Source organism: Lutra lutra, chromosome 2 (assembly GCF_902655055.1).
Source record: "Lutra lutra chromosome 2, mLutLut1.2, whole genome shotgun sequence".
NCBI lineage: Eukaryota > Metazoa > Chordata > Mammalia > Carnivora > Mustelidae > Lutra > Lutra lutra.
This window is the reverse complement of record NC_062279.1, coordinates 73,274,974-73,296,578: the sequence shown is the minus strand read 5'-3', so window position 1 is coordinate 73,296,578 and position 21,605 is coordinate 73,274,974. Positions and strand designations below refer to the sequence as shown.

The 21,605-nt window shown below is 33.7% G+C and overlaps 1 protein-coding gene and 1 pseudogene across 6 annotated transcripts in view; both read left to right on the top strand.

Annotated features, from left to right (window-relative positions):
• TLL1 (tolloid like 1) overlaps positions 1-10,273 on the top strand; it is a 236,586-nt gene extending 226,313 nt beyond the window's left edge. For all 6 annotated transcript variants that reach the window (XM_047717735.1, XM_047717730.1, XM_047717731.1 and 3 more), the window contains 2 exons: positions 5,473-5,723; positions 6,911-10,273. In XM_047717735.1, coding sequence (XP_047573691.1) covers positions 5,473-5,723; positions 6,911-7,045 — 386 coding nt within the window. In that variant the 3' untranslated portion in view covers positions 7,046-10,273. The remainder of the gene's footprint in view (positions 1-5,472; positions 5,724-6,910) is intronic.
• Positions 10,274-18,154: 7,881 nt separating this feature from the next.
• LOC125094079 (protein FAM217A-like) lies at positions 18,155-20,004 on the top strand (annotated as a pseudogene).
• The last annotated feature ends 1,601 nt before the right edge of the window (positions 20,005-21,605 follow it).

Here is a 21,605-nt window from a genome sequence, read left to right as displayed (position 1 = left end):
TTCCAGTATGTGGGTACATTTGCTTGGGTTTTTTGTCCAATTATGCCATTACCTAGCTTGGAACTTTGGAAAAGAAATTTCTTTGGATCTCGGTTTCCACATCTGTAAAATACTGTTTAAGGTTCATTATAGCTACAAATCTCCATGACCCCCTAATTTGTATGGCCTCTGCTCGTTGTCCTATTTGCATTGCTTATATTACCATTAAGAATCCATTGGTAAGATCCAATTAGTTCTAACAGAGATCATACATTGAGATCTGATGGTGTATATCGCATGCACTTGGCATTTTAGGCACACACATATACTTAACATACACTTTACATATATTGAGTCCTCAAAAGACTATATGATATATTATCATCCTCATTTTTCAGATAAAGAAATTGAAAATCTGGAGGATTAGTTAATTTGCAGGGATTTCTAAAACCATGTCAAAGCCTGGACTTTATCCTGACTCTGTCTCCAAAGCTCACGTACTTTCCACCATAGTATATTTTCTTTTAATGTAAAAGTTTCAGATTAGGAAGCAAATCAGTATAAAACTGGTCACTGTTACTAAAGCAATAGTAATAGATTGAATGCTTCCTTCCCTAAGTTTTATAAAACCCTCTGTTCCACGTATGTGACTGACGAGGCTCATTTTATTTCCCTGTTCAGTTCACATTGATTCAAATACCCATGTGAGCCACCTGTTCCTTTTTTGTTAGGCAAAACGTGCCTCAGATATTTTTTAATCCAGCCCTGTCATCGTACTTATGAGGTTTCCAAACTAAGACTTAAATGACAACCAAAGTAGAACAAAAAAATAACAGTTGGTATTGGAATCCTGGCTTCTTAACTCCTACTAATTTGTTGTTGTCAACATTTTTGGTATTAATCTGTTTATGGTTTTTTCCTCTTCACCCATAAATTTTTGCTGTCACTTACCCAGCTATCTTTTCTGGGTCTGTTATACTGTTACTTTCTAGTAGCCGTACATGCTGAAACCCTCTTACGTAACTGCTTACCATTTATCTCTTCTCAAAGCTTGCTGTTTAACAAGTTCATTTATTCCATAGTCTTTCATCAAATATTTATTTGGTACCTGTTTTGGACAGACATTGGAAGGTGTTCCTAACATATGACAAAAAGCTAGGCATTTGTGGAAATTTACAGGGAAATAGAAGGAATTCTTTCCCATTGAAGCTTACAGTCTTAGTTACACCTCTGATTTTCAGAAGTTTCAGTACTTGTGGTTTTTCAGTCAGTTTCTACTGACAAGACAGTCAAGTCCAGTACGACATCAGTTCATTTTTGCTACAGGTATAGAACACTTATTCACTATTTACTGCCTTTTATAGAATACATGAAACATTATTGATGGGCCCTGACATACACATTTTAATTTGCTTGAGTAAATTTGTAAATTTCTCTACAATTTGAATTTTATCCATGAGAAAAATTTCTAATACCATGAATTTTGAAACCAGGTGATTAGAAATATTGCTCTAATATGGTTTTATGGCTATATATTTCACAAGTAATGCTGTGAAAAAATCCATAAGAAATGGACTTTATTGGAAAGAGTCCTTTTTTCCCTCTGATGGTAGGTCTAAATTCTAAGCCCAAATATATTTTAATCAGGTAATGAATAGTATTACATCACCCTTAAAAGAAACTTACTGAAGAAACAAATCAGTAAAAAATATATCCCTTGTATTCTCTCAGACGATATGGCTATAATATAGAAAAAGAGGAAACAGTGGAGAGAAAATAATATTTTAAAACATAGCCCGTCTAAAGAAAAACAAGAGGAAAAGACAGACCATAAGAGAGAATCTTAGCTGTAGACAACAAATTGAGGGTTGCTGGAAGGGAGGTGGGTGAGGGGAGATGGTTAGATGGGTGATGGGGATTAAGGAGAGCAGTTTTTGTAACGAGCATAAGTGATGAATCAATGAATTCTACTCCTGAAGCTAATATTACACTTTATGCTAACTAAATAGAATTTAAATAAAAACTTGAAATATTTAAAAATAATAAAATAAAATAAAACACGGCCTGTCTGGTAGGACTTCTGTCCTGTAGTTTATAGCATCATACTATTTGTCAATGACATTTAAAAGTCAAATAATGCATTATTAAACTTCTTAGAAAGGAAATTATTTTGATCTAACTCAATTAAATTAGAATGCCCACTCAAAGCATGTATAGGTCAAATTACAGAACCTCTTTGGGAATTTAATACTTTATGGGGAAATAAACAATCATGTCTTTCCAAATTAAAATGAAAACCACCCCCGAGGCTTTTTTTCCCTTGTCACCTTTCTTATTCAGCTTCATTTTCATTTTCCAGAATTCTGTAGAAGATGTTCTGGCAGTTTCCAAAGTATTTTCAAACAATTGATTTAAAAACAATACTGCTGACATGCTACACTACTTTTATATTGTTCCAACTTGGTAAATGAATAGGAATATTTGGAGGAAATGTATTTAATTAAAAGCCTCCTTTAAAGGGACCATATTAAATGATATATTGACCATATTTTGAAGAATTGCCATAAGGAGTCTCAAATTTCCCTCATGCTGCCTGTAATTTTCTGCTTATGGAATTTCTCTCAAGGCATATTAAAATCACACATCTTGTGCATATAATATTTAAATCTCTGTTCTTAAAAATTTTATGCTGTGGACTAAATTCTCTCTCTCTCTCTCTCTCTCTCTCGTTTTCATGGTTGGAACATTAATTCCAGATTTATTAGTTTGATCAGTGATCCATAGGAATGCAGTTGTGCACTGAAACAGAGAAATGGAAACAGGCAAATGTAATGAAACATTTTAAGTCATCCTTAAATGTAATTTATTTATTTTGAATATTGCCATTCTCTAAATGTTTTCAATAAAATCAAATAATAACTCCTCACTGTCATTTTCACATTCACAAAGGTTTCACGAAATCTCCTTTTCCATTTTGTTCAACTACTTCATTTCCTCCTTGATTTTTGTTCCAAGTTGAGGCTGGCAGAGAATTGTGTCTTCTGGATCCGGATCTTTTCTCCTACTCCTTTCCCTCTGCAAAGCAGACACACCGAAATGGGTGCCTTCTCTACCTCTCAGTGGGCTCCTTCAGCTCTTCCTGGCTGTGGAATCAAAGTCATCCAAGTGCTGGCAACATTTTTTTTTTTTTTTTTTTTAGTTGGAACAAAAACAAATCAGGCAATTATATCAAAGAATAGGTAGATTTTTTTCTTTTTTCCCCCCTTTTTTTGAGAATAGGTAGAATTTAAAAAATTATCTAAGTGAGATTACACTGGTTTTTACATTTATGTATTAAATTTGGAAATATTTTTCACAAAATATTTTACTGGCCTTCAAAAATACAAGTCTTCCTTTATGATAGCAGATTAATAGTGTTTTAAATTGTTTTTCATTTTTTCTGGCATTTCATTTCATACCTGAGTGGATCCCTAACATCACAGGTGATGGCATTTAGATGTTCTCACTGGACAATAATGACAGTAATGGTGGCTTGCACTAATACGGCCTTTCCTATGTGTCAGGTGTCCTTCAAACATTTTACGTGTATTAACCCATTCACTCTTCATCTAGGTCCTATGACGTGAGTATTAGGTATGATCCTTGTCTTCAAAATGAAGTGTGAGACAAAGTCCCACAGCTGATGAAGGGCAGAGCTCAGATTGGGACCCAGGTAGTTTGTCTGTGGAGATCTGTCACAGAGGAAAGATGATAAATTTTCAAATTAGAGAAGCATCATGGGTAAGAAGGGTAGAATGTTTGGCTTCTGGTCATTGGGCTTCAAGAGCTGATATTCAAGAGATGAACTGAGCTTTCAGGGGATTCTAACACGTTTACATTTACAATAGTGGCCCTTGTAGCAATAGATTGTGTGAGATGCTCCACCTGCCACCTGGAACGTGGAGGGATGCTTGCGTTCTTCATGGAACACAGCCTAGGGGGAAAGTCATTCTCATGACTGAAACCCTGGTTGGAAGTTTGTTCCTCTATTTATCGCACACAAGAATCTTGATGTCTTTGTGACAGTGCCCATAGGTTTGGTTGAGCCTACGTGTATTTAGATACATCTGAATGAGGTTCCATCCTGAGGATTCAGAAATATTTTGTTATTTAAAATCATCAGTGTGGGTACACCATAGACAAATCTGAAAAATCCAACTAAGTGTTTTTGGTTGTGTAATCCATCCTCATATGGCATCACTGGGACTGTTTTGTCACAGATGACCATGTTACAGAAGTGTGTTCTATCTAGTGTTCTGGCTTGTCCACATCTTTCTACGTTAGATTTTTGGTTTTGTCCCCTCCCAACTTATCCCAGTTTTCCTGGGACTTTTCTGATTTTTAGCCCTGAAATCACTGCGTCCCAGGAACCTCTCAGCAGTTAACAACCAGAGATAGAAAAAAACTCTGATTTCTTCAAACATTTTTATAGCCCTTTTTTACCTTCTTCTCCCCAACCCCCTGCCATAAATTTGCGTGTGTATTGGTTGGAAGGAATCTGTATTTAATCTCTAGGTGTTTGGTTTTGTTTGTTTGTTTGTTTTTTAATCTCTAGTCATTAGGAAGTTTGGGGGCTCTATTACAAAGTTTCTGAGAAAGTTTTTTTGAAAACTTTCATTTCTAAATTATACTAGCTGTACATTTTTATGCATCTTCATCTAGTTATCTGGTATATTTACCTCTAGTGACAAAAGTAATAATTGGTAAACCGTATGTTTATGAATATCTCTCCGGAAAAGAAGCTGTGAAAAGAGCAGTTAAAATTTTTTATTTATTACAAACACAAAATATACTTAATAAGTTCTGGAACTACAAAAGTTATTATAATTAAAGATATATGTATGTTTTTCCCAACCAAGTTAGATAAATATTTCTACCTAAATAAAATTGTTCTATGTAGTCTATGTAGAGTTCTGTATCATGCATACACACACAGGAGTTTTATGTATTTTGCCAATTTTTAAGTTATTTCTTATTCCTTTGGATTCTGGGTTCTTAATTGAGTAAGGTTAAGCCTGAATTAAGATACTGACCTTTTTATTTCTAGGAGAATTAGTTATCAGTATCACATATCACGTTTAACAATGAAAGTATGTATTGAGAGTTACTATATGCTAGGTACTGTTTTAAGTGATTTTCAAGTATTCAATACGTTCTCAAAACCCACTGAGATTGGGACTATTCTTATCATCTGCGTTTAGCCCTATGGATCAGATAAGCAACATCTCTCATCTAAAGAACAGAGCTCGTAGGTGTTGGAGGTGATATTCCAACCCAGCAATCCAGGCCCAGGGTCTGGTGGTACCCCGGGGCACCCTAGGACTCTACGATTATGGGAAACATCTCTGATGATGAAAATGCATTCAGAAGTTAGAGAACGGTTACACTACATTGAAGTTGAAACCGGACTTGTTAAAACTCACTGAATTTATTTCATGTTTCTTTCCTGGGCAGAGTGTGGTGGCCGACTGAAAGCAGACCCTAAACCCAGAGACCTGTATTCGCATGCGCAGTTTGGTGATAACAACTACCCGGGACAAGTCGACTGTGAATGGCTGTTAGTGTCAGAACCGGGCTTTCGACTGGAGTTATCCTTCCAGATTTTTGAAGTGGAGGAAGAAGCGGACTGTGGCTATGACTATGTTGAGCTCTTTGATGGTCTCGATTCAACAGCGGTGGGGCTTGGTCGATTCTGTGGATCAGGGGTAAATACAGTACTGACGGGATCCCATAACCGTGCTAGAAAATGCCCACTGATTCATGATTGTTACGTGTACCATATGCAAATCGGCAATGTTTTTACAAAAAAAAAGGTTAACCCGTATTATTTTCGCCTATTCTCCCTTAACTCTTCTCCATCTCTAGTGAATTTTCTCAATAATACCACACAAGAGAGATGAATTTAGTAGGTATAATTGCTTATTCCTGTCCACATTCTTTTTTATTCACGTTCCTTTTGTGCAATAAATGTTTAAACATTTAAGATTCTAAAGGCAATACATTTAAACACATACCTTTGACAATTTGGTAAGCTTCCTAAATTAAAGCATAAAGGAAAAGGAATTATGCACACAATTCAAACTGGCATTCTCCTTTCAACAAAGACACTTGCTGAGTGGCTCGTGCCACCACTGGTGTGTGGGCTGAGCCAACACTGCCACAACGCTGCTCCATTGCAGTGTGTCACTTGTGCATGGGACACAATGCCAGACACAGGTCAAAGAGTGTCGCCGTGAGAAAAAGCAAAAGGAAAGCTTGAGATTTCCTTCATGCTTTTCTCCCCAGGACTCCCTACATAAATATCAAGGGGTCTTCTGAATACATATTTTGTTCTGAAGACACTAGTCCCATTTTTTTTGTCTACGTGTGTCTATTGCTTACATAATATTGAACTTGAATAATATTGAATTCCTCTCCAAATATCAGCTGAAATGAAAGAAAAAAGCTTTTTGGTATTTAGATTATTAAAACAAGAAGGAATGGGTGATTTGGATTCTGGAAGTGGCTCTGCCTCAGAGACCCTTCTGAAACAAATTCAATCTCTTTATCGTCTTTGAACCTTACTTTATTTACTTGTAAATCAGAGGAACTTGGTTTAAAATTTTGGGGGAAAATAAACCCACAAGTTCCAGAACTTGGAAACAGATTTATGTTCCTAGCCCAGCTACATCAATGCCTATGATCTTGAGTATGTCATTTGCTTCTCTGAAACTCAAGTTTGCTCATCTGTAAAATGAAGAAGTCACTCATACCCACTTTTCAAGGTTGCTGGGAGGATTAAATCATATCCAAAAAAAAAAAAAAAAAATCCCAAAGAAACATGAATTACACTGAAGAAAAAAAGTGACCCATTCTGTTGTTTATTTGCCTGTTTGTTTGTTTTTGTCTTCAGCCACCAGAAGAGATCTATTCAATTGGGGATGCGGTTTTAATTCATTTTCACACTGATGACACAATCAACAAGAAAGGATTTCATATAAGATACAAAAGCATTAGATATCCAGATACTATGCATACCAAAAAATAACACCAAAACCTCCATCAAAATATAAAGGAATGTGCATAATGGAGAGAAGACGTATTTTTTTTAAAAATGAAGATATTAGCACAAATGTTTTATATAATGAGTTTGACCAGAAGAAAACTGTAAGACCAGGATTATCTCTGTACTAAAAGAGAAGTTTCAAGCCAACTCTGATCAGCATTGCCAAGATACTGGATTTCCATGCTTGATGGTATAAATATAAATAAAGTTGATGAGAGGACATCATGTAACTTCAAGGAAGACTCCAGAAGCTTTTGTTCACAGTTGACATAGATGTCTTGCAATAGACAGTTTGATTCCGGATCTGTGACCTTACAGAGTGTTTCTTTTTGACAATTTTTCAAGATTTGGGAGAAATAAAATGATCTTGCAGGTCATAAACTGACAAACTCTCTTCTTGTATTTTAGGATGAACGCTTTGGCTTTGTATCTTGGATATAGATCCATATGGGATGTTGCAAAATGGGAGTCTGGAGGACGGTTTGTCCTTTAAATGTGGGCTTGTCCGGAAGTTTGGAAACTGGAATATTTCAGCTTCATTATTTTCACTTGCAGGCCAGATTCACCTCTTTGAGACACAAATGACCTTGAGACCACTTCATTTTACTGACGTTTTGACAAGTTGGAAATGCCAATAGTGTCTATTACTGCAGTTAAACTCTAGGCATCATTTATTTAAGTGCTGGAAAATGCCCAGTTAATTGGTAAACTCAAGTTCTTTCAGTGAAAGTGCTGCCTTTTCACACCAAATTTAAGAAGCGTTGTGATGTCTTGGGAACTTCAAGAGAGAACTCCCAACAGGAGTGAACAGAATTCTTCGAAGTGACTGCCTGGATAGTCCATTCTCAAGTCACCAGTGCTGCTATTGTCTTTTCTGTTGTTGTTGATCTGTTGTGGTTGTTATTGCTGATGTTGTAATAGTTAATGTTGTATTTAAAAAAAAAATGAAATGAAGTGGAAGTAGGCTGTGTAGTCATTGAAAGGTCTCTCTTTTTCTTTTTTTTTTTTTCTCTCTTCTTGGGATTCATTTAAAAAAAAAAGGAATGTTGGAAAAAAGGATTTGTTTCTGAAAGACTTTCTATGGTGCTATTCCATAAATGTTTTTTTTAAACAAAATTTTTGATCTTTGAGCCAACCATCTGTAGACTATGAATGTCTCCCTATGTCTATCTTGTGGCATTTGAAGACTAAAGACTTGTTAAATGTATCAAGAGTATATCATTGCAAGGGCAGCACTTGTCCTGTGGAACAATTACTTATAATGCCTTAGAATTCTTGCACATGATCAAACAGAGCCTCCTAGGAGACACACTTTTTGAAAGGTTGAACAAAATAATTTATGTTAATTAGCAGCTCTGTGAGGAAAATCCATTTCCACAACTTAGAACATTGGGTATAAATATGGTGAACTGCTTTTGTTCTGCTTTAAAGGCATGTGTGTTTTTAATATTGTGTATGTATACGTGAGGTTGTCTGAGTGAGTGAAGCTACAAGAAGGTGAAAAGTAGTGGGTGGTGGAAAAGTTAAAATTTATGTGCCAAGTTCTACTAGAATCCTGTTTGAAGTAGCACCTTTCTTTGGAGGTTTCATGGACAAATAATGGGAACTTCTAATTATTATTAACGCCATTAAAAAAAAGGCTTTTTCTTTTACAGAAACTCTATTTTGATATGTTTTAATGTTGATGTTGATTGCTATATGAAGTAGATTTGTTTCTGTTACCTGTCCATGAACATTTGACATTTAATAAAATTGGGTATTTTTCTTCATTTTTACAAAATTAAACTATACACACAGGTGTAGCTTATTCATTTTTTTTGTCATTGCTGCCCTGAAAAATATTTCTTGCATATGAATTATAACATGTAAATACATTTTTAAATCCAGTCTTTTGATCTTACTGAATGTTACTTTGGGAGTGTGTAACTATTGCCTGCAATATAATGAACTTTTTAGTGGAGCTGATTTATTCCAGTAACTTCTATATTTTTTCACTAATCTTCAATTAGCCAAATATATCAGCAATGGGAAAGAGAGGGAAAAATACCATGAACATCTAGTGTAGTACACTATTCCTAGCCTAGGCACAGGACACAGGCTTTTTAAAAAACTTTATGCTACCCTTTGAGAATTGTGGTGATGTTCTTATTTTGTAGTTCAGGAATGGAGGCTCATAGGAGGTATGTAATGTTCCCAGGGTCACCGTGTAAAGTTAGATGTTGAAACCCAGCTTGTCTGATATAAAAATCTGTGCTTGTTCTACAAAATGTAGTGGAATCAATCTTGACATATATAAATAGTAGACATGTTTTTATGATGAAACCTTTCCAAATAAAGTAAAATTTAGGGGTGAATTACAGTAAAACCTTCAGGATAAAATATATTGTTCTTTTCAGGAACAGCATGACAATTCGAATATCAACTGTAGATATCTTTAAGAACCACAGTTAGTGCTAGAGAATTAAAACAAAACAAAACACCTACTCTGTAGTTCAGAGTTAGTAGCAATGAATGGACCTTTTGTTAAAATAAATACATTAAATTATTTTATCTGGTGTGGTAGGGGAAATGTAGTGTTCTACTCTAAGAAGCATTCTGGATATTACAATTGACATCTTATTAGGTCAAAACGAGCTGCATTCAACACAACCGAGAATGAAAGTGAAAAGATATTTAGAAGGCATATATAGAGATGTTGCAACTTCAGGTCTTCAATGTGAACATTAATTTTTATTGTATCTTATGTCAGATATCAATCTGCTGCATATTATTTTTATATTCGATTTTGGCATAAATGTGTTGTTAATGCAAGTACAAACAGCTTTGTTATTATTTTGTTAATACTTGTTAGTTACTGTTTTAAGCATTTTATTAAATTAATTTTGTAAATTATTTTCAACCCTACATCAGTATATTGGTTGTGCTCTCTATTTGCCAAAGCTCTAACTCCTATACAATCGTGATTATACACAGAAAAAAACTGCTCCTACTTACTATGATTTTATTAAATTATTTTTCAAGTCAATTTTGAATATTAATGTACTTTATTAATGAGATCATGACTTAGCATAATTTCACACAACAACATTTTAAAAAAGTGTATGAGAAACATCAGTAGTATTTCCAAAGTCTCCAAATGTCCCCTTCCTGTATTGGCTGGATTTTTGCTATGTAAGACTAATTTTAATATATCACAGTATCAGATTCAAATTCTGCCCAATGTTGTTTTTAAATTTCTTAGTCTCTTTTATTTGGTTTCTATTGCTACTGTATTTTTGATGGTAAGCCTCAGATATTAAATTTTGCTCTCCCATAGAGAAAATCTCTAAAAGCATCTAATGACTAATTATTATTCTTCACAAAGGCCAATGTTACTTTTTTTAATATTACTTTTTTAAAGTAAACTATAGCTATGTCTGGCATTTAAAAATAACTTATCAGTTATCAAAATGTTTGGAAATTTAGTGACAATGGGAATAAAACTTGCTTTTTGGAAAAACTTTTGTGAAATCTGGCATGGGAGGAAGAAAACAGGAAAAATAATTACCTTCTAAAGATTTATAACTTGAAGTAATGCCTTCTATTTTATAAGAAAAATTATGTGAAATGAGTATATCATAAAGAAAACAAAAAGCTGTCTGTGAGTGCGTTAAAGCGTTTTATGCTTCAATGCACAGTAAATGGTCACCAATGAACAGTTAGCTGTTAATCTTTAGTGTTATTGTTATAAAATTAAGAGACGTTGCCATTAGCTTAAGAAATAATTGACGCAATAGATGGATCTAATATATCATTAGATATCTGAGATATTATTATTATTCTCTAAACTTTCTGTTGACATCAACTTATTCCATTGTCCAGCCACAACCCGCCCTCCTTTCAGCCTCACACTGGTGTCATCAGGCTGCAGGCAGGCTTGCCTCATGACTCTAGTCAATGCTGGTGCAGAGACTATGCAGAACGATTCCAAAAAGAGTATAGGGCCCTGAGTACATCTCACTATACACAACTTACCTCTCAACCAATACTTTAAATAAAAAATTAAAGCTGTAAAATCAACTTCTAACTTGAGAAACCTTGAAATGGAAACATACCTGGGTGAAAGCAGGTAACGACAGAAGAGTTAAGAAGCCAACATGTGGCTTAAGACGTGGACAAAAGGTCCTGGTACCTGGTCTTGCCTTAGCTGCCAGGGTGGACGTGCTGAGTAATGAAATTACTTGTTATTAGTGTTATTTCTATGTGAATACAAGTTACTAGCTTCACCAGTCCCTCTGCTCTTACTGTGCTCTACCTATGTTGTGTAGCTGAGAAACCAGTTATATATCATTTTATTTTTGCCCAACTTATTTTGTCAAGTTTTCTAGCATATTTGCATCTGAAATAAAAAGAACAAATAAGATTATTCAAAGCAACTTACAAGACTATAAACATGTGCTCAATGGTTCAGTGTATTTTACAAATTACACTTAAAAAACCAGATCCAATGGTGCCTCTTTTATTAAATATTATAAGGTGATTATATTAGTCATAATATTTAACCATACGACAAATCTAAGAACTGACAAATTTCATATCTGTCAAAAGCTCAATTAAGAATTTCTTTTTTAAGATTTTATTTATTTATTAGGCAAAGACAGAAGGATCACAAGTAGGCAGAGAGGCAGGCAGAGAGAGAGGGGGAAGCAGGCTCCCTGCTGAGCAGAGAGCCCGATGAGGGGCTCGATCCCAGGATCCTGAGATCATGACCTGAGCCGAAGGCAGCGGCTTAACCCACTGAGCCACACAGGTACCCCATAGGAATATTTTTAAAAGAGAAACTATTAGAAATTTAGTTAAAAATGATAATTTTCAATCAAAATGTGGAAGTGCCTATATATTCCCTCATGATATTTTTATGTCAGAATCAGTGACCCACAGAAATGACAGCTAAATGTCAAATAATGGTGATAAGGTTGAAGTCAGGAGGAGGGGTTTATTTCAAGGAATGCCATTAAATTATTTAAACAAGTTGATTGCCAGAAAAGACAAATAAAGTGAAAGAATTATAGATAGTAAAGCTTAGGTATGTAAAGCTACCCTAAAACAATATTTAGTGAACATTCATTAGGAGGCTGTAATTAAAAATTAAAGTGAATTACAAGAAAATTTTCTACAAGGATCTAATAAATTTGTTAAGGTCCTTTATTTGCCACCGAATGTCTATTACTGGTGTTTGAATTCCCTGGGAATAAAAGGTTCTCATGATAAGTTTTGTCATTTTCAAGCCAAAAGACATATGACAACCATGAAGTTTATTCACTCATTTATTTCATTTATTTCTTCCATAAATAGCTATTTAATTCCTTCAAATATGCTCAGCATAATGCTAAATACTAAAAATTTAATGAAACATTGGAAAAGAAAAAAATCACAATTTTTGCTTTTATGAGGGTTAAATTCTAGCTGAAGAGATAAAGATTAATTAAAAGCAATCACAAAGTGTCAAAATTGCAATATAAAACATGCATTTGTACTTTATAGCCATTCTGGGGACATTATTCCAAATAGCCTGGTTTGCATTTTGAGACAAACATTGACATGTATCTTTTCTTTATCCTTGGTTTTCTACTATCTTCTTTGCATTGTGCTTTTTAAAATTTCAGTTGTCCTCTAAAATTAACTTTTTTTTTGCATCAGTTACTCACTGTTTTTTTTTTTTTTTTTGCATCAAACATTCCCAAATATTTTTAACTTGTAAATCATTCATTCTCAAGATGGATAATGGGGGGTGACATAGCATATCAAAATTCTGATGTTTATTCATGTAATTAACAGAACTAAACAATACAACTTACAAAAATCACTACTGGTGGCTAGCATCCATAGTGTTTGATAAATTCTAATTTTTATTATGATATACATTAAGATTCTTGAAACCCCAAACCTCTAATCAATGCTGGCTTAACTGGTGGGAAAGGGATGTTTTGCAATTGCAGTATGACTTGTGGGACAGTGAAGTGCCTCCCTGACTCACTATTTACTTCCCTCTCCAAGTCAAGATCTATGTTTTAATTGTTGGTGAAGTCCCTGGGATACTCAGACCTCTCAAGAGCATACTCATATATAAAGCACTCTAGGGACATACACTTGCAATATTGTGGCCCTACAGATAATGCTTCATTAAATGCGATGTGATGTCACAGTAAAAAAAAAAATTATAAAATGTTTAGGCAAGAGTAATCCAATAATAAGTAATATAATTAGACTTTGGAACATTTAATACTAGAATTATCATATGTAGAGTAAAATGATTTAAAAAAAGAGAAGAGAAGATAGGTGGAAAATGTATAGACTCTATCAAAATATTGAGTTTTTTTAAGAAAGAATAAGTTGAATTTGTAGAAACAAAAAATATAGTAATAGAAATGTAAAATTTAGATTAGGTACAACTGCCAATAATAATTTATAAACTGGGAGATTTAAGCTGAGAGACAAAGAGATGAGAAAATCTATTTAGACATATGGAATAGAATGAGAATGTGTATATTCTCTCTCTCTCTCTCTCTCTATATATATATATATATTAGGAGTTTAAAATGTGAATATAGAGGTTGGAGGAAAGTAAAATATTGGAAAGATAATATCTAAAATGCCTCGGAACTTTTGGAAGATGTGTATCTTCACATTCAGTAAGGTCCTAAACAAAATAAATAAAAAGAAAATTAAACCCAGCCACAGAACACTGAAATTGAATAACAGAAAGTTAAAGGAAAACATCTTAAAAGTAACCAAAGAAAAGATTACTAGAAGGAATTACTTTCAGAAATACAGTGTACACATTTTGAAATAAAGTCTTCAAGATATTAATAGTAAATAATTGTTAATCTAAATTTTTGTACTCTGTTGAACTACTAGTTACAGATGAGAATTAAATTAAGTCAATTTCAGATTAGTGAAAACTAAGAGTTTACCACTAACAGACAATCATTGTTAAAGGGAGTTTCTTCTAAAAGAAAAATGAAAACAGGAGTGAGTGATACACAAGAAAGAATAGTGATCAAAGTAATTGGTAATTACGTACCAATTTAAAAGATATTAATACTATAAAAATAATAGTAATGACTAATTTGAAGAGGAAATTGAACTAATAATGAGAAAATATTATGTAGAATTAAAGAGGAATCTTTGGGTTGAAGGGTTCTAAGTTCTTCATAGTGTTTGAGAGGATTAACTTCATACTTTGTCAAATGCCTAGTAAATTTATAAGCATAACTGAAAGAATAGAAACAGGATAAATAACTTCTAACTGATAGGGAAAAGTAATTTTAAAATAGTAATATTAAGGATAACATAAAGGAAGGGGGAAATCACAGAAAAAAGTAAAGAAGATGGAAAGTATAAATTAAGATGATCAAAACAATATGTAAAATTTAAAATTTAAAACATATATCTATCTGACTGGTATTTTTCTGTTTTCCTCTAGTAATGCATCTAGTGCTTTGCCATGACAGAGCTTAACATGAGTCTAGCAAAGGACAAATATGCAAAGGTACCAGCTCCACTTGCCACAGTGGGCAATGAAAAAACATATTTTGAATTGAAAGACAATAAATTGACAACTGCAATGTATAAAATGATATGATATTGAGAATATGAGTGTATATGATATATAACATATTTCGTGATCTTTAAGATTTTTAAATTAAATTCACAACTGTAGAATTATTTAACTAAATTTTTAAAATGAAGTTTCTATATACCATTATACAAAATTATACAAATGATATTTTTAGGTTATACAAAATAGATTATACAAAAAAAGACTATACAAAGAATATAGATTATACAAAAAATTTTACAAATTATACAAAAAATAGATTATACAAAAAAATTCTCAACTTGAAGTGATAATTTCCTCATTTTCCTATTTCTCTTTTCCCCCTCTAGCTCCTCCTGGAGAAGATCAACATAAATTAATCTATTATTTAAAAAAACATGCTTTCAGAGAATTCTTAAATAAGATATCATAATGTATATCTATGTTGATTTTTAATTCAGATTCAGCATTTTTAGAGTGCACAATAGCTTGTGAGATAAATATTGTTCTAATTTCACAGATGGGAAACTTGAATATAAAATAAATTAAATAACTTTTCCAAGATCACATTGTGTCTATGATAAAGAAAATATATCTGAAAAGGAGTTGATATACACAGTACATTTTAAATTTTAAAAAGTAATCATAATTTAGATTTTTGTTTCAACATTTGTCATTTCAAATACCAATATACTCAAAACTAAGTCTACCTTAAAAAAAGAAAAGCTACTAACTTTCCCATTAAATAAATGATTTATTCCACTTGATTAAATTTTATTGGCTTCTATTTAGAGTTATGATGGAATAGGTTGATGCAAACTAATATATTCTATCAAGAACATATAGAAAAGTAGGGTTTATTCAGCTTTACTGATAAATAAAATTGACAAAATTGTAGGATATTTCGAATGTACAGTGTGATGTTTTGATATATGTATACATTATGCAAGGGATTCCCCTCATTGAATTATCATGTTCATCACTTCACATATTTATTTTTGTGTGTGTGAGAGAACATTTAAGTTCTACTCCTTAGTAAATTTAATCATATACTGCAGTGTTACAGAATATAGTCACCATGCTATACATTAAATTCTTTTTTTTTTTAAGATTTTATTTATTTATTTGAGAGAGAGAGTGATCACAAGTAGGCAGAGAGGCAGGCAGAGAGAGGGAGGGAAGCAGGCTCCCCGCTGAGCAGAGAGCCCAATATGGGGCTCGATCCCAGGACCCTGAGATCATGACCTGAGCCGAAGGCAGCAGCTTAACCCACTGAGCCACCCAAGCGCCCCTATACATTAAATTCTCAGAACTTATCTTAAGACCTAAAATTTGTAAATTTTTATCAACCTCTCTCTATTTCTCTCTCCTGACAATCGTTCTTCTTTTCTGTTTCTATAGGTTCAATTTTTTATGCCACATATAAGTGATACTATGCATTTGAAGTTAAATTATTATCAGCTTAAAATGCTGTTATAAATATAAGATGTTTTACATAAACCTCATGCTAACCCAAAAATAAAAACCTACAGTAGATATACAAAAGATGAGAAAGAAATCAAAGTGTACTACTATAGAAAATTATCAAATAACAAAAAAAGAACGTAAGAGAGGAAGAAAGGACAAAAGAGATTACAAAGCAACTAGGGAACAATGAACAAAATAAATAGTAAGTAGATGCTTATAAATAATTACTTTAGATATAAATGGACTATATTCCCCAATCAAAATATATACAGTGGCTTGGGGTGCCTGGGTGGCTCAGTTGGTTGAGCGACTGCCTTCAGTTCAGGTCATGATCCTGAAGTCCCAGGATCTAATCCCGCATCGGGCTCCCTGCTCGCAGGGAGTCTGCTCTCCCTCTGACCTCTCCTCTCTCAAGTTCTCTCTCTCTTTCATTCTCTGTCAAATAAATAAATAAAATCTTAAAAAAATATATATATATATACAGTGGCTGAATGGATTTAAAAACAAGACCCAACTGTATCTTGCTTACAAGAGACTCACTTCAGCTTTAAGGATACACACTGACTGAAAGTGAAGGGAGGAAAAAAGATATACATGGAAACCAAAGGAAAGCAGGTGTATCTATACTTATACCAGACAAAATAGACATTAAGCCAAAGACTGTCAAGAGAGACAAAGAAGGTCATTAAATAATGATAAAGGGGTCAATTCATCAAGAGGATATAATGATTATAAATGTTTGTGTACCAATATATGAGGATCAAAGTATATAAAACAAATATTAACAGATCAAAAGGCATAAATAGACAGGAATACAATAACAGCAAGGAATGTGATACCCCACTTTCAACAAAGGATAGCTCATCCAGCTATAAAATCAGTAAGGAAACACTGGACTTAAATTTCATGTTAAACTAGAGGAATATAACAGAAATGTATAGAACTTTTCATCCAACAGTGGTAGATGATACATTCTTCACAAGCACACATGGAACATCATGTTAGGCCACAAAACAACTCTTAATAAATCTAAGAAGATTGAAATCATACGAAGCATCTTTTCCGATCACAGTGGTACTAAACTAGAAATCAATTATGAGAGAAAACTGGAAAATTAATAATTGTGGAGATTAAACAACATGCTCTTGAATAATCAATGGGTCAAAGAAGAAATCAAGAGAAATAAAAAAAATGATGGGAAAATGAAAAATGGAATCACAACACAGCTTAAGGGATGCAGCAAAAGCAGTTCTAAGAGGGAAGTTTATAGTGATAAATACCTACATTAAGAAAAAAGAGAACTCTCAAATAAGCAACCTAATTTTACAACTCAAGAAACTAGTGAAAGAAAAAAAAGTAAGCCCAGAATTGTCATAGAAAGGAAATAACAAAGACTGGAGAGGAAATAAATGAAAGGAACTAAAATGACAATAGAAAAGACCAATGAAACTAAGAGCTGTTTTTGTTTGTTTGTTTTGTTTTTTACTTTTAAGATAAAACAGACAAACCTTTGTTAAACTTACTAAGAGAGGACTCATGTAAGTAAAATTATAAATGAAAAAGAGGATATTAGAACTGATAACCACACAAATATAAGGATCATAAGAGAGTTCTAGAAATAATTATATGCCAAAAAATTGGGCAACCTAGAAATGGATAAGTTTCTTGGAACATATAATCTACTGAATCAAGAAGACTGAGCTTGAAGGAATTTCTATTCTGAACAGACCAATGACTAGTTGGGAGATTGAATTTATAATCCAAAACCTCCCACGGACCTCTGGGGAAGCCTGCAGAATCCCAGCCACAGCCAAGTTTGGTCTTGCTGGGCCTAGTCTGGGCCCCAGCCCTGACATTTACCCTGAGGCTGGCTGCAGGTCTGGCGGGCTATCCACAGTTAAGTGAGCCAGTGCTCACTGCCCTCCTTGTACTCCCATTGCAGGAAGGCGCAGGTGGAGAGGGCACCCGTCAAACCATTCATCCCACATGTGTAAGGCCTGGGATTGAAAGCTACAGTGTCCTTGGAGATAAGCTGGGGATGACATATGGGCCATGGAGATTTCAAAGAAGCAGGGAAAAAAACAAGGAGAAGAAATAGTGAGAAATGTGGCACCAACCTGTGTGTGTCGAACATCTCTCATGAGAATATATCTCACTGGAATTTGGATTCAGAAGTAGCTGTTCCTGAAAATTAAAAACCTCCTACCCAGAAGAGATACTGCAGCAGAACCACCTGGAAATTCCATCTCCAAATGGAACTTAATTTTCAGAACATGCTTATAAAAGAACACAGAATGGTAAAGAATGGATATTTCAGCTCTGGAGTTATCCCTTAATGAAGGAACTATCATGGAGAATAGAGACTTCAGAAAATCATCAGTGGAAACTGGTAAGCAATAATCCCATAAGTATTTTCACTCTGAGCCACTCACTAGGAAATGCTTCAGTTGATAAGCAAGGTGATTCTTACCCAGGACTGCAAATTCATTAGGTGTCTGTTGGCCCCATGCTGGTGGACACTTTTTTAAGGAAAAGAAATGAGCCTCATATTAATTCATGCTCAACTGTGGAAAATGACTACAGTGTTGAAACTTTAAATGCTCCAAATTAGAATTTGACATGTGGATACAGCAGTGTGGAAGAAAAAGGGATCCAAGTGATTCATATGAAAATAAAAAAGCAAGTATACTTTACTCAGATATTTTTAAAAGATGAACCTGAAGTTAAAGCCAAAAACAATAGAAAATGTTGAAGAATCTTTCCACAACCTGATTTTCCTTCCTCCTCATTTTGATACTCTGGACTTAACACAAATTAGTCCTCTCAAAGTTGGAAAATTGCAAAGCAAAGAATAACAGCAGGAATTTTCTGGAAATCCAGAAAACTCTATTGAACATTTGATTATTCACTTATTGGAAATGAAAAGAATACAATATATGACTATACAAAAAGAGAGGCCAAGAAAACTAACTTTTGTGCTTCAGTAGTTACTGAACAACATTCTCCCTTCAAAGCTATACCCAAAATGAGATGGCCAAAACTTTCTGATTCTGAGTCTTTTTTTTAAGATTTTTTGAAAGATTTTATTTATTTATTAAAGATTTTATTTATTTATTAAAGATTTTATTTATTTAATTGACAGACAGAGATCACAAGTAGGCAGAGAGGCAGGCAGAGAGAGAAGGGGAAGCAGGCTCCCCGCTGAGCAGAGAGCCCGATGCCAATGCCGATGCTGGGCTCGATCCCAGGACAAAGGCAGAGGCTTTAACCCATTGAGCTACCCAGGCGCCCTGACTCTGAGTCTTTAGAGACGTGTGTAGATAAAGATCAAGAAGAAAGAAAAAAAAATGTTTCTTGCAACCTTGAACAAAATGCTTGCAAGTGTAATTGGAACGAGTTGGCAAATATAAATGAAATTCTAGATGATGAATTAATCATCTAGGGATGATGAACCCTAAAAAGTTCATCCATCACAAAACAATAGATTGCAACTTATTATGACTATTAAGAATACCAAAAGCTCCATTTGAAATCCATGACAAGAACTCTCAACCAAGGCTCTTACTATCCAAACAACTGATTAAAATGGTTTTAACAAGATGTTTACCGCTGGGTCTCCAATATCAGCTTCTCCTATACCTCTGTCTTTTCCTGATAAGCAAAGGGAAGAAATTTAGGCACCAAGGACAAAAACAAAAACAAAACCAAAACAAACAAAAAACCCCAAAACCACACCCCCCCCACAAACCAAAACTCAAAAATAAAGCCACACACAAACACAAAACTTTACAAAAAGGACATTGTATTGAATAGACTATTCTAAATTCATAAATTAAACTGTTTATCATCTTAGTTTGTAGCTAAAGATAAGTGCACACCTGCTGACCAAAAATAGCACTTTCATACATCTCAGTGTAAGCAAATCTATTTTTCCAGGAAATACAACAAAATACAGGTAATCATTCTGAGATACAGGTATTAAACATGTGCGCATGCATGCACACACAAAAAGAATTACTTGATGTGATATGGAGTGGAACTTATGAAAATCACGGCTGAGATGTCTATATATAAATCCATGAACATCCATACTGACATACTTGACAATCTTTTGCATTTTACGTTTCAAAGAAATATTTCACTAAAAAAACTATTCTATTCAAAAGATTGTTCTGTTGTTGTGATTGTTTTCCAGTATAAATCCATCATCAATAAATGGTATAACTGACTTAAAAAAATTCCTCCAACAAGACAAGTTCAGAATTAGATGCCTTCCTGGTGAATTCTACCAAACATTTAAAAAAGAACTAATTCCAATCCTTCTCAAACTCTTCCAAAAAAAAAAGGGGGGGGGAACATTTCCAAACTCATTTTATGGGAAAAAAAAAAAAAAAAAGGACCCAAAAGACTCTTAAATATAGAGTGCAAACAGATAGTTACCAGATGGGTGGGAGATGGGTGAAACAGGTAAAGGGGATTAAAGAGTGCATTTGTCATGATGAGCACTATGTATAGAATTGTTGGATTACTCGATTATACATCTAAAATTAATATAACACTGTATGTTTAGTATACTGGAAATAAAACAACAAGCAACAATAATAACAAAAAAACCCCCCTTCATTCTATGATCCCAGTATTACTCTGATACCAAAGCCAGACAACAATATTACGAGAAAAAAAATTACAGGCCAATATCGCTGATGAACAGAGATGCAAAAATCCTCAACAAAATATTACCAAACAAAATGAAACAATACATTACAGGATGACACACAGTGATCAAGTAGGATTTGTTCCAGAATGCCAGGCTAGTTCAACACCTGCAAACCAATAAATACAATTCAGCGTATTAACAAAATGAAGGATAAAAATCATATAACCATCTGAATAGATGCAGAAAAGATATTTGACAAAATTCAACATTTATTCATGATAAAAACTCTTCACAGACTGGGTACAAAGAAAAAATACCTCTACCTCTGTCAAGTCCACAGCTAACATTAAACTCAATGGTGAAACATTGAAAACTTTCCTCTAAGATCAGGAACAAGATAAGGAAACCCACTCTTGCCATTTACATTCAACATAGTATGGAAGTCTTAGCAAGGGAAATTAGGCAAGAAATGAAATAAGAGGCATTCACATCAGAAAGGAAGAAGTAAAATTGTTATTATTTGCAGATAACATGATATTACATACAGAAAACTAAAGAATGCACCAAAAAACTATTAGAACTAATAAACAATTTCAGTAAAGTTGCAGGATACAAAATCAATTTACAAAAATCTGTTGTATTTCTATACACCAATAGTAAAAGATCAGAAAGAGAATTTAAGAAAAAATTCCCATTGATAACACATCAAAAAAGAATAAAATATATAGAAAAAAAGTTAACACCAGAAGTAAAAGATCTGTACATTGAAAAGTATAAGTTTTTGATTAAAGAAATTGAAGACAGATAAAGGGAAAAATATTTTGTACCCATGAATTGGA